The following is a 12386-nucleotide window of genomic DNA, read 5'->3' as shown; positions in this document are numbered from 1 at the left end:
TTCCCTCCAGAAGCAGGACTTCTTAACTTCAAGTCCTACTCTTAATTTACCATGTTCCTGCCTCTCCTAATTCAGCTTCATCTAAATAGTTTCATCTAAAACTTCAACACATGATTTTTTTCTATTGTCAGTAAGATCCTTCCATTGTTGGTACCTTTGCAAAAACAGGTCTAAGTACAGTTTTTCAAATCCTATGTGATATATTCAGGCTCTATCACAGTATTTTTAAAACCAGTGATTAGGTTTTTGTTATTGTTTTGGGATTGTCTTTTATGTTTGTTTCCTTGCAGTAGAAACTTCTCAGTCCCTTCAATTTATACAAGAAAAGTAGTAGCTCTAAATTATTCTTTATGGAACAGCAATAAAAATAGTCTAAACTTGAAACAGCAAACTGAGAAGACACTACTTGTGTAATTTAAATTACTCAGTAAACCTAAATTAGCTCTTGATTCTATTTTTTTTAACTCAGCTCTTAATTCTGGCCAAGTTCTTTAAATGCTTTCAATACTAATTCTGGAACTAGTATTATATAAAGATGCACTAACACTTTGACACATTTCTTATAAAGAAAGGGAAAACATATGTCAGAAATAACTTTCCTTATGAAAAAATGAATAAAAAACAAATTAAAGCTATGGTCTTTTTCCTGAGTGGGAATGTTTTCTATTTTGATATTCTTGCAAAACTATTGTTAGTTTTAAACACATCATTCACATCACATTCATATATAGTACAATTGAGCCTTTTTAAAAAAAATTATTTATCCAATCATATTAGATACCTCTTTTATTCAAACATCATAGGTTTTGGGGATGGGGCTAAACAGTCTGAAAAAATTTGGTTTGTTGTAAATGAGATTTTTTCTTGGTAAAATCTAATCAAAACACAGTAGAAACTATTAGAACACTGATGTCAGAGAAAATGCTAACACTTTTTTGGATTCTGCTAAGAAAGATGCATTATATTACTCTATGCCCTGGGAAAAGTGAGGATAAGGTTTCATCCATAATCCAAATGAATCAGGAAAAAAAAGCTCTTTTCAGAATGTGAAATTTTATCAAGTTAACATCTAATACTTGGAAAATTGTAAATGTATAGATACAAGATTGCTGTGATCTGAGATTATAAAACTCTCCAAGTTTTCTGAATCCAGGAAATTCAAAGCCAAACTTCTCACTGAGCCATTCTCATGAACTAATCTGCAGAACCATAATGTGGGTCAAAGAGTAACTTAAACAAATTACATTTTGAGTTCCTTCAGGAAAAACCCCACTTGCTTGGGGCATTCCAGTATACACTGTTCTGAAGGATATATTGAATAATTCTGCCTTTGTGTTTTGGATTGGTATCGATTTTCTCACTCAGTCTTAAAGGGGTTAAAAAAACTATCTTTCCTTCTGCAATGATACAACTGAAAATATTGTGGAAGTCATTCTTAAAATTAGTAGTATCATAGCAATTACAACTCTGACACTGATAAGAATATATACAAGTTGTCTAAAAGGGTCAAAATTCTTCCCTACTCAGTTACTTTTAAGTGCAAAGCTTTTAGTCTCATTTTGTCAGTTTTAATGACCAACTTACACACACCCATTCAACAAAAAAAAATTCATATCAAGTTAGGGAACAAGCTCTAATATATAGTAAAAGAAAATACTCCAGAACAACTCTTAAGGAGAAGTGAACTTTTTTTCATGTTTCTAATTAAGTAAAAATAATAAAGGATCTTACCTTTCTCTTCATCTATTTTGAAAATGCCAACACCAGAGCCATCTCTTATTGAGTAACGAATCTCTCCATCCCGTCCTGTATCCTCATCATGGGCAGACACCGTCATCACTGATGTACCAATAGGCACATCCTCTTTCACTAAACCTTTATCCACAAAGTTAGAAAACAGTGGTGAATGTAGGTTCTCATTGACATCAATGACCTCAACTTCCACATAACAAGTGGAAGAAAGAGAAATTGGTTTCCCTTTGTCCTTTGCCCTGATGGTCAGATTATAAACTTGTTTCTTCTCAAAGTCCAGCTGCTGTACGATTCGAATTGCTCCACTGAGTTTGTCAACATCAAAGTTTCCATCTCCATTGTCAATAAGGCTGTATCTCACTTGACTTGACTGACCAAAATCAGGATCATAGGCCTCTAGCCACATGATAATAGTTCCTTCTGGAAGATCCTCTCGAACTTTCACAAGATAATTAGATGGAATAAATTTAGGGGGGTTGTCATTTACATCTTCTAATGATACTTTCAAAAGCACAGTAGAAAACAATTGAGGTTCCACTTTAGCTTGATCTCTAGCTTCAATTTTTAAGAAATGGACATGTTGCATTTCCCGATCCAAAGGCCCCACAACTTTAACAATACCTGTCTCACTGTCAATAGAAAATTTGTCTGTGTCTGTAAGGAGATAATACTTCACTTCTCCATTCAGTCCTAGATCCTTATCTACAGCTTCAATCTGGATGATTTCACTATATAGCTCCCGGTCTTCACTCACCTCAACGAAATAGTTATCTTGTAAAAACTCTGGTTTATTATCATTGGCATCCAAAACTCTGATGTCGAGAAGCCGCCAAGCAGCTTTTTGTGGTATACCAAGATCATAGACAGTAATATTTAGGGTATATTTTTCTGCTGTCTCTCGGTCAAGGGGAGATAAAACTTTAAGCATCCCTGTTTCCAAATCAATAATAAAACAGCTATCATCATTTCCCCCAGAAATAGCATAGACCAGTTTACTATTAAAACCACTGTCAAGATCAGTAGCATTCATGAGTATGATGTTGGAACCTACAGGGTAATTTTCTTTTACCTCAATACTACTGGGAAGACTGCTTCTAAATTGTGGTGCATGAGCATTGATGGAATGAGTATCAAAGAAAACATCTTCAATTTCTCCCCGGTTGTGTAATTTGTTGGCCTGCAGAAGTTTCTCAGCCAGCATTTTGGCTACACCAGTCTCTTGACAATGCAAATTCACTGGTTTGCGACTGGTCGCCACAGTGATATTGATGTATAATGGTGTAGCAAAATTTTCTCCATCTGTAGCTGTTATTCTTAAACTATGGAATGAAACCTTAGCCCCTAAACCCTCAATTAGAGAGTGCTTCAGTGAAAGGACTCCAGAGTTGGGGTTTAAGCTAAATAAGTCAAGCTCATTTCCGGCTTCAATCTGATACCTTACCAACTGAAGTTCATCAGCATCAATCGCAGAAACTGTAGTGATTTGCTCCCCCACACCCAGGTCCCTAGGAATTGTTCCCTCACAATTGATTTTCTCAAACAATGGGGTGTTATCATTCAAGTTGTTTAGAGTGAGAGTAACAAGGGTTTCAACTTCTCTCCGATAGGGTAAACCCCAGTCTGATGCTCTTATCCTTAGGGTATAAACTCTGGGCCTCAGTTCATAATCCAAGGCCTCAGAAGTACTCACAGCACCCGTGAAATGGTTAATGACAAATGGTACGTGATTTAGGTTGGCAATGCTGTAGGTGACATACCCATTCTCACCCTCATCAGGGTCAACAGCACTCACACTCATGACACTTTTCCCTATTGGTACATTTTCATCAAAAGATGCTTTGTAGGAAGTCTGAGTAAATTCAGGGGGATTGCTATTTGTGCCTATGACTTTCACAAAGACTTTGGTGGAAGCTTTCCTATCACTGGTTGTGACATCAAGTTCAAAATGTGATGCTTGTCGAGTCCTGATTGGTTCCAAAAGAGTAATGAGACCTGTATTGGCATTTATATGGAAACTTATTTTGCCAGGAGTATTTTTTAAAACATACTTTAAATGTGAATAATGAGGTATAGCTTTTACCAAGACCACAGGAGTGTTGGGAGGGGAAAATTCACTGATTTCTGCTCTATAAATATCCTTTTCAAATTGAACTGGCCCTGCCTTGAACAGTGGAGATGTGAAATGAATTACTTTTGCAGGTGAGAATTGTGGAGGATTTCCTTTATCTTTTGCCTGGAGAGTGAGATTATACCCAAAGGGATGGCTCTCCCAGTCCACATTACCAACAGCTTTGATTTTATATTCTTTACTTCCTGGAAAAGATCTCACTGTTCGGAATTGCTGAAGGGGGTCTCCTGCCACAATGCTTAAGGAAGCTATTTCCCCATTGGGACCCTGATCATTGTCCTCCACTGTCACAACTGCATAAGTAGGATCCTTCTCCTGTTCTGATGGGGACAGTGTCACAGCTGTTATCACCGGGGCGTATTCATTAGCCTGTTCTATATGAACAGTCAGTCGAGCCATGCTGCTGATACCGCTACTGCCATACAATTTCATTCCACGGTCCACAGCAAGGATTTCCATCTCATATAGTTTTGTCTCTGCATAGTCAAGCCTGCCAGTCAACACAACTACTCCACTGGTTGGGTGAATGGCAAACATATCTGTTCTTTCCTTGAAACTGTAGTAAAATTCTCCATTGGTTCCTATATCGGCATCTGTGGCACTAACTTTTGCAATACTAGTCCTGATAATTGTATTTTCAGGCAGAGAAACACTGTAGGATGTTGGAGAAAAAAGAGGCCTTAAGTCATTTGTATCCAGTACCTGTACCCTAATTTTGGTGCGGGCTTCAGCATTGGTATTTTTTTCCACTGCTTTCACAGTCAATGTGTAATGATCTTTAACTTCTCTGTTAAGAATAGCTGTATTACCTCCTTTGGTCCTTATTCTCAGAAAGCAAAAGTTCCCAAGAATATGCTCTTCAGCTTTGAACAGGTTTTCATTGTCCCCTGAAATAATTTTGTACCGTAATTCCCATGAGGGATTTATGAGATAAATGCCCATCTTTATGGGATGCCCAACATAAGTCTTGGCGGCAGAGTTTTCATAGATGGTGACATTGTATTGAAATTGTGTAAACTGAATTATATCAGGAGTCTGTTCAGTTCTTTGGCTTCCTTCAATGTTTCCAAAATGCTGGAGAAGAAGTAAAAGCACAGTCAAATGTCTACCCATGGTGTTAACAACCAGGAACCTGAAACAAAGGAAATAAATATAAATTAATACTTTGTAGAAAAGAAATCACAGCAATGCTTTTCCTTGTTCCTAAATTTTTAAGCTCTTCACAAATGAATGACATATTGCCCTTTGCATAGCAAAATATATATCCATATAAATTGCTATATGGGTTTCATTACCATTTCAGAACCAATTAGAATTCAAAACATCATGTTTTGAATTTGACATCACAACCAGTGATGGAAGGATTACAGAGGCCTGTCCCCTAGTTTTATAAAAGAAAATGAGGCCCAGAACTAGAAAGGAATATTGTAACCATAGTTTTTTTTAAAAAGCTAGATTAAAATGAAAGCAAAATCTTTAGTTTTGAATTTGAATAACTGAATATCAAATAAATCATATGATCACTGATCTCCAACACTTTCATTTTATGGATGAGGGGCCTAAGGGTGATGCTGTTTATACCCAAGATCAAATAGGCAGTAATTAGCAGAGTTAGGTTTAAAATCTAGGTCATCTCCTCTTGCTCCAAACCCAGGACTCTTTCACTTAAGCATTAGGCTTAAGGCTCTATCAATTATAGCAACTATAGATATGCAACTAGAAAGGATAGGAAACTGAGGCTCAGGGCTTAAGTAACTTAATCAAGGTAACAGGGGTTCTATTATATGAAGCAAATGCACACCCTCCTGACAGAAAAATGGTGGACTAATAAGCAGAATGAGACACATTTTTAGAAATGGACAATATGGGAATTTGCTTTGTTTTATTATGCATGTTACAATGGTTTTATTTTCACTCCACCACCAACACCACCACCATCCCTACAGCAGAGGGAGGGGTAGAGGCAGTAGTTGGAGAAGAAAAAGATTAAATTCTTGCCAATTGAAAAATAAAATTTCATAACAAAGTCTGGAAAAACAAACAATTAACTGTTAAAATAAATTGTCTGAATTATACATTTTGAAATAAATGATCAAAATGTCACAAATTCAAATTCAGCCTAATATTCTCATAGTATACAAAGAACTCAAGTCAAAATAAAGATCTAATGTAGAAATCAATCTAAACAGTGTTTTTTTCACTGCTTCAAAGTGAAAAGTTGCCATAATAATAGGTCATAAAAATTCTCTCAAATTTCATTTAACTTTTATAGGAAAAAATTAATCTCACTCTGTATATAATATGTATATTTATTTTCTCATCTGCTATCATATATGTTTGAAGACACTTAAAATTCTATCACCAAGCCATACAAAGGGTAATTTATAAGATACTAATATAACAGGTCAAATGTCACAAATACTCTCTTATTATAAAAGAGAAAAAGGATAAAGGCATGCACATATGAGGAGCAAGCTAGTGACAGTTCCCCCTCTGGGTCATGGATGCAAATCCCAGCAACAATAAATTATTGTTTACCAGGCACTTTATCAACCATAAACATCCACTGAGAGCAGTATAGTTGGAATTGAGGACCCAAAGACCTATTAGATATGCCTCTAATCTACAAAGATTTGCCATCTAATTGGGAGGACAGACCATTTATTCATTTGTTTAATAATCATTTCTTAACTGCCTACTATGTAGTTAAGCACTAGAACATAAATTTTTTAAAAAGTAAAGTAACCACATGAATTTGCTAAGAGCCAAATAAGTGGAAAGGGGCATTAGGTATACATAAGGATTCATTCAGGGAAGGGCATGGACAATTATATAAAGACTCATAAAGGAAAAGGGACTGGGAGAAAGTTGAGATTTTAGACAAAACAGAGAGAGAGAAGTCATTCCAAGTGATGGAAAGTCATGAACAGGGTACTCAGGTGGGGCACTGTTTATTTCAGGGCACCTTTTCAAAAATACATGGATGTTCTTCCTGTAAGGCAACACATTTTGGAAGGCAATACAATGTTGTGTTGTGATTTTTCTTTTAAAGAAGAAATGTTATCATTCACTATCTTCTTTTTCTTTTCCCCTACTACCTCCCCCCCCCAAAAAAAAATCACCACCTACCAGGACAAGGATCTTCTACTGGACTTATAATTGCTAGATGGGTAAAGATTAGATTTTGTGAAAGGTAAAGTGAAGGTAAAAGTTCAAAAGCCTTGCTGAAATTATGATTTTTTTGGTAAAATTTATGTATTTAAGCTTATATTTCCCTAAGTTTGCTCCATTAATCATTTCAACAAGAGAGGGGTAAATGGGACTAGTGAACTGAACAAAATGACTTCAAGACTGCAGGACTCTAAATACAGGATAACCTGCTCTTGAAAGAAAGTACTACCATTTATGTAGATAAAACTCAATACCTGAGGCATTAAAAGCACTAATTTCACCTTAACAAGATGAAGAAAACAACTAAGTAGACAATTTCCACCTAAAATTACAGGTATAAATATCTCAATGTGTCAATAGCACTAAAAGTCAGTGCAATTTAAAAACACATTAGGACCATGTTCTAGGAGCTGTTACAAATTATTCCTATAATTTTTATTCATGCAATTAAATTCCAACTATATAAGCACATATAAGCACCATGGTGTGCAGGCATAGGGTAGACAGAAGTTTTGGATGAGACATTGCCCACATCTCATATAAAGCTGATAGTCAAGGGGGAAAAGTCAGCAATAAAAGAAAAAAATTAATATGACCTTTTTTCAAATTCTTAAAGCAAATAAAACCCTTTTATAGGGCAGTTTGTAAAGTACAAGGTTTTTAAAAGGAAGCTTTTTTATACCTGTCTCAGGGGACAGCACCTGACCCACCATTTTTTGCTAGACCGTTCATCAGGGTCACTTTAAGGTGCTACGCTTCAACTTCCTGATGGTTTGATGGGTATGAGAAGAATGTGATGGGTCTGATGGATCTGGGAGGTCACCACTCCGTCCTTGATAATTCTTTTCCCTGCTGCCCAAGGGCTGCTGCTGCTGGAACTGCCCTTTCCTAGAGACTCTGTGTTGCTACAAAAGCCCCCCCCCCAAAAAAAAAAAACTATGACAGATACCAGCAGCTGTTGGTGCTGGAGGGGTCCACCTTGGAGCCAGTACCAGAGATGCCCTTTCTGGAAGGAAGAAGGATGTGTGCTTTAGGCAATCCAAGGCAGGAGATTGGGAGCCTATATTCCATTATAAATAGTGGTTAGATCCATGTAACAACGATATGAGTTAAATGAGGTTTTACAGACTAGCTAAGAACTTCAATATCATTATGCTGATATGTAAAAGTACAGGAAATTTGTTGGACTTCAATTTATTCATCAATACTGTAGTAAAGGTGGCTCCCAATGGGTCTTTGGGGTAAGCTATTTTACCCCTTTCACTTTCATGATCAGTAAATGAGGTGTTCAATTAGATCATTTCTTAAGATATCTACAGTTCTACCATCCTATGGAATGACTATGTGATTCTGGACAAATTACTTAATATTTCTGGGTTTCAATTTCCCTATGTATAAAATAAAAGGTTTGGGATAGAAGACTGTCTATAATTTATACCATTATTGATGTAAGAAAAGGTTTTCTGAGTTCCATACTATTTATTTACCAAGATAATTTTAGTGTATAATCATTCATAAATTGAGGAATGTCTAAAATTCTAAAATTAATTCATAAAAGTAGCTAAATTAAATTGATAAAAAATGTAACTACAACTAGACTTGAATGATATAACCACATTAAACTCAATTGTGGTTTCTTCACTTTATTAAATTCTAATTTTTAAGAGTCTGTTTGCCTTGTTGCCCAATATGATCACTGTGGTGAATTCAGGTTCAAAAGAAAATGTAATGATTAATATCTAGACTGTTATATATATTAAGTCTATAAAATAGAGAATCATTTAAAAAATGAGAGAATGGAATTAACACATAAAGCTCTATTAGAGCTAATTATAGAGCATATTACCTAAAGTTTGTCCTTATCAAAATAAATGCCAAAAATATTTTAGCTGGAGCTATACACTTTGATATTTCAAAAATAATAACATCTTGAGGGCTCAATAGTTTAGACTGTCTTACTATTTACAACTCAGCAAAGTCAAATAAAGATTGTTTACTTAACCCAAACCTCCTGAGATGATAGCCTTAGTTTCAAATGCTAAATTATTTTTTTATTTATTTTACATTATTACAATAATCTTGTCGTGAGACAAAAAAAATTGATGAGAAACCGAAAGAATAGTGAGAGAGAAAGAAAAAAGTCTGTGGTCAGATTCCAATGGCTTTATCTCTGGGATGAGTTGCCTTCCCTATCATAGCCACCAGAGAGTTGCTTCAAAATTTTCCCCACAGTTGCTATCGCTAACTCTATTTCCCTCTACTCTATTCCTCTCCACTCTCATTTATTTCATTCTCTCTCTCTCTCTCTCTCTCTCTCTCTCCTTTCATCTTGTCTCTTTTCAGAAGTGTGTTGTACCTGAGTACTCTCTCCCACAATCTTCCCTCTCTTCTACTACCTACTCCCCACTTCGCTCCCCCATACCCCCCATTCTCCTTTATCTCATCCCTTTCTTCTCATTTTGATCTAGGGTAAGGTAGATTTCTATACCCTATTTAGTGTGTATGTTATTTCCTCTCTGAGCCATTTCTGATGAGAATGAAGGCTCACTTATCCCCCCCCTTGCCTTCCCCTGTTCCACTCTATTGTAAAAGCTTTTTCTTGATTATTGTTTTTTGTTTTTTATTTTTTTAGGGTTTTGCAAGGCAAATGGGGTTAAGTGGCTTGCCGAAGGCCACACAGCTAGGTAATCATTAAGTGTCTGAGACTGGATTTGAACCCAGGTACTCCTGACTCCAAGGCCAGTGCTTTATTCACTACTCCACCTAGCACCCTTTTTCTTGATTCTTATGTGAAATATCTTAGCATCTTCTTATTCTCCTTTTCCTTTCTCCCAGTACTTTCCTTTATCACCCATTGAACCCATTTTTTACTATATCATACCATTATATTCCTCTCCTTCCTGTGTCCTGTCTATATATATGCTCTTTCTTAACAGCTCTTATAAATGAGAAAGTTCATATGAGTTATCGATATCTTCTTCCCATGCAGGAAGTTTCTCATAATTAGTCCTTCTCATTCGCTTCCTCTGTAGTTCCCCTGAGTCCTACACTTGGAGATCACACTTTCTCTTCAGCTCTAGTTGCTTCAATAGGAAAATTTGAAAGTCCCTGTTTTGTTGAAAGCCTACCTTTTCCCCTGAAAAAGGATGTTCAGTTTTGCTGGGCAATTGATTCTCAGTTGTAAACCAAGTTCTTTTGCCTTCTGGAATATCATATTCCAATCCCTAGGAGCCCTTAATGTAGAAGCTGCCAGATGCTGTGAAATCTTGACTATAGAAACACTGTGGTTGAATTGTTTCTTCTGGCAGCTGTTACTATTTTCTCTTTGACTTGGGAGTTTTGGAACTTGGCTATAATATTCCTAGAAGTTTTTCTTTGGGGATCTCTTTCAGGAGGTGACATTCCCTCAATTTCTATTTTACCCTCTGCTTCTAGGATCTCAGGGCAATTTTGCTGTACCATATTTCTTGAAAAATGAAGTCTAGGGTCTTTTCCTGGTCATGACTTTCAGGTAGCTCAATAAGTTTTAAAATAGCTCTCCTGGATCTGTTTTCAAGGTCAGTTGATTTTTCCAATGAGATATTTCACATTTTCTTCAATTCTGGGGTTTTTTGGTATAGTTTTATTTCTTCCTGAGTTCTCACAAAGTCATCAGCTGCCTTTAGTTTCATAGTGTATTTGAAGGAGTCATTTTCTTCAGAGAACTTTTTTATCTCCTTTTCCAGCTGGCCAATTCTGCTTTTTAAGGCATTCTTCTCCTCATTTGCCTTTTGTGTTGCTCTTTCCATTTGGCCTAAACTGGTTTTTAATATGTTATTTTCTCCAGTATTTTTTTTTCTTTCCCCAAACTGCTGACTTGGTTTTCGTGATTTATTTGCACTGCTCTCATTTCTCCTCTCAATTTTTCCTCTACCTCCCGTAATTGCTTTCCAAAGTCTTTTTTTAAAGCTCATCCATAACCAGAGTCCATTTTCTATTTCTCTTGGAGGTTTTGGATACAAAAGCTTTGATTTTGTCATCTTCTAAGTGTGCATTTTGATCCTCCATGGGACCAAAGTAATTTTCTATGATCAGATTCTTCCTTTTCTCTTGCTTGCTCATTTCCTCAGCCTATGACTGATTTAATGCATTTCCAAGGCTTTGGAGGGATTTGGGGACAACCCAACCTTAATTTCTCCAAGGTCTTATGAGAGGTTCTGATTGCTCTCTTGCCAGTGCTCTGATCTGGAAGCAAAGCACTCCCTTCTACCCTGGAGGTGTGAAGAGGGTCCCTGCTTGGCTATGGTGGTATTGTGAGAGCCCAGACTGCAACCTAGATCTGAGTGTGAACAAACAGTAGAGTCCTGCCCCAGGGAGAGCAGAGGGACCTCTGCAGTCTCCCTGACCCCCTTACTGTCTGTGAGCTGTGCTCTGGACATGCTGGGTGGCTCTGCTGACTGCCACTGCACATTCTCACCACAGGGCTGCTCTGAGGCCAGCACTTGGCTCGGCACTCACTTTGGTGACGCAGAGTTCTCTCACCACTCCATCCGGCTGTCCCTGATGATCCCTGGGGCAAGAGGTCTGGAAACCAGCCCCTCTGCCACAGAGCCACATTCCCAGTCCAGCTGTACTGTGGCTTTTCGAACCTCCAGTCCTGGTGGAATAAACCTTTCCTGCGGAACTTCCAAGTTGTCTTGGACTGGGAAATTGTATCACTCAGTCTCTTTGTGGGTTCTATTCCTCTAAATTTTGGCTAGAATCATAATTTGACACTTTTTGGAGTTTTTTGGGGAACGAGTTTCTGGGAATTCCTGCCTTCACGCTGCCATCTTGGCTCCACCCCCCGACATTAAATTGTAATAGAAATTGAATATTAATATACATATATTCATTTGCCAGAAAGACTTTTGTACACAATGCTCCAATCAACTATTATGACTGTCTAATCTTCAGTAATTGGAAATAGTCACAGATGTAGGAAGGCTTAGCATGAACTTTAATATTCAAATTTGAGCCTTTCAAATTCAAAATCCTGCACATTTTATACAGAAGAGAAAGAACTTTGCTAAGTTCTTGGGAACTTGATTTTGCCTATTGCCTTAATAATGTCCTTTGTATATTTATTACCAAGTTCAAAGCATCTTACATATACCATTCATCATCTCTAGACTCCTTTATTAAAGGAAAAAAATTGAACTTTCCATTCTTGCATATACAAAAATTATTAAAGTTTGAACTAGAAATAGCTTCATATGTCTAAACTATTTTTCTTTCTTATGCCCCAGTTGCTATATATTAATTATTCAAAAGAGTAGATGTTCAATATAGATTTCTCCTTCCAAAATTTTAAAAA

The 12386-nt window shown here is 36.7% G+C and overlaps 1 protein-coding gene across 3 annotated transcripts in view; it reads right to left on the bottom strand.

Moving 5' to 3' along the window:
* FAT1 (FAT atypical cadherin 1) overlaps positions 1 to 12386 on the bottom strand; it is a 170871-nt gene that overhangs the window by 143235 nt on the left and 15250 nt on the right. For all 3 annotated transcript variants that reach the window (XM_074228791.1, XM_074228793.1, XM_074228792.1), the window contains exon 2: positions 1732 to 5012. In XM_074228791.1, coding sequence (XP_074084892.1) covers positions 1732 to 4993 — 3262 coding nt within the window. In that variant the 5' untranslated portion in view covers positions 4994 to 5012. The remainder of the gene's footprint in view (positions 1 to 1731; positions 5013 to 12386) is intronic.

This window comes from Macrotis lagotis, chromosome 3 (genome assembly GCF_037893015.1).
Source record: "Macrotis lagotis isolate mMagLag1 chromosome 3, bilby.v1.9.chrom.fasta, whole genome shotgun sequence".
NCBI lineage: Eukaryota > Metazoa > Chordata > Mammalia > Peramelemorphia > Peramelidae > Macrotis > Macrotis lagotis.
The sequence above is the reverse complement of the archived record's forward strand: the minus strand, read 5'-3'. Positions and strand labels throughout refer to the sequence as shown.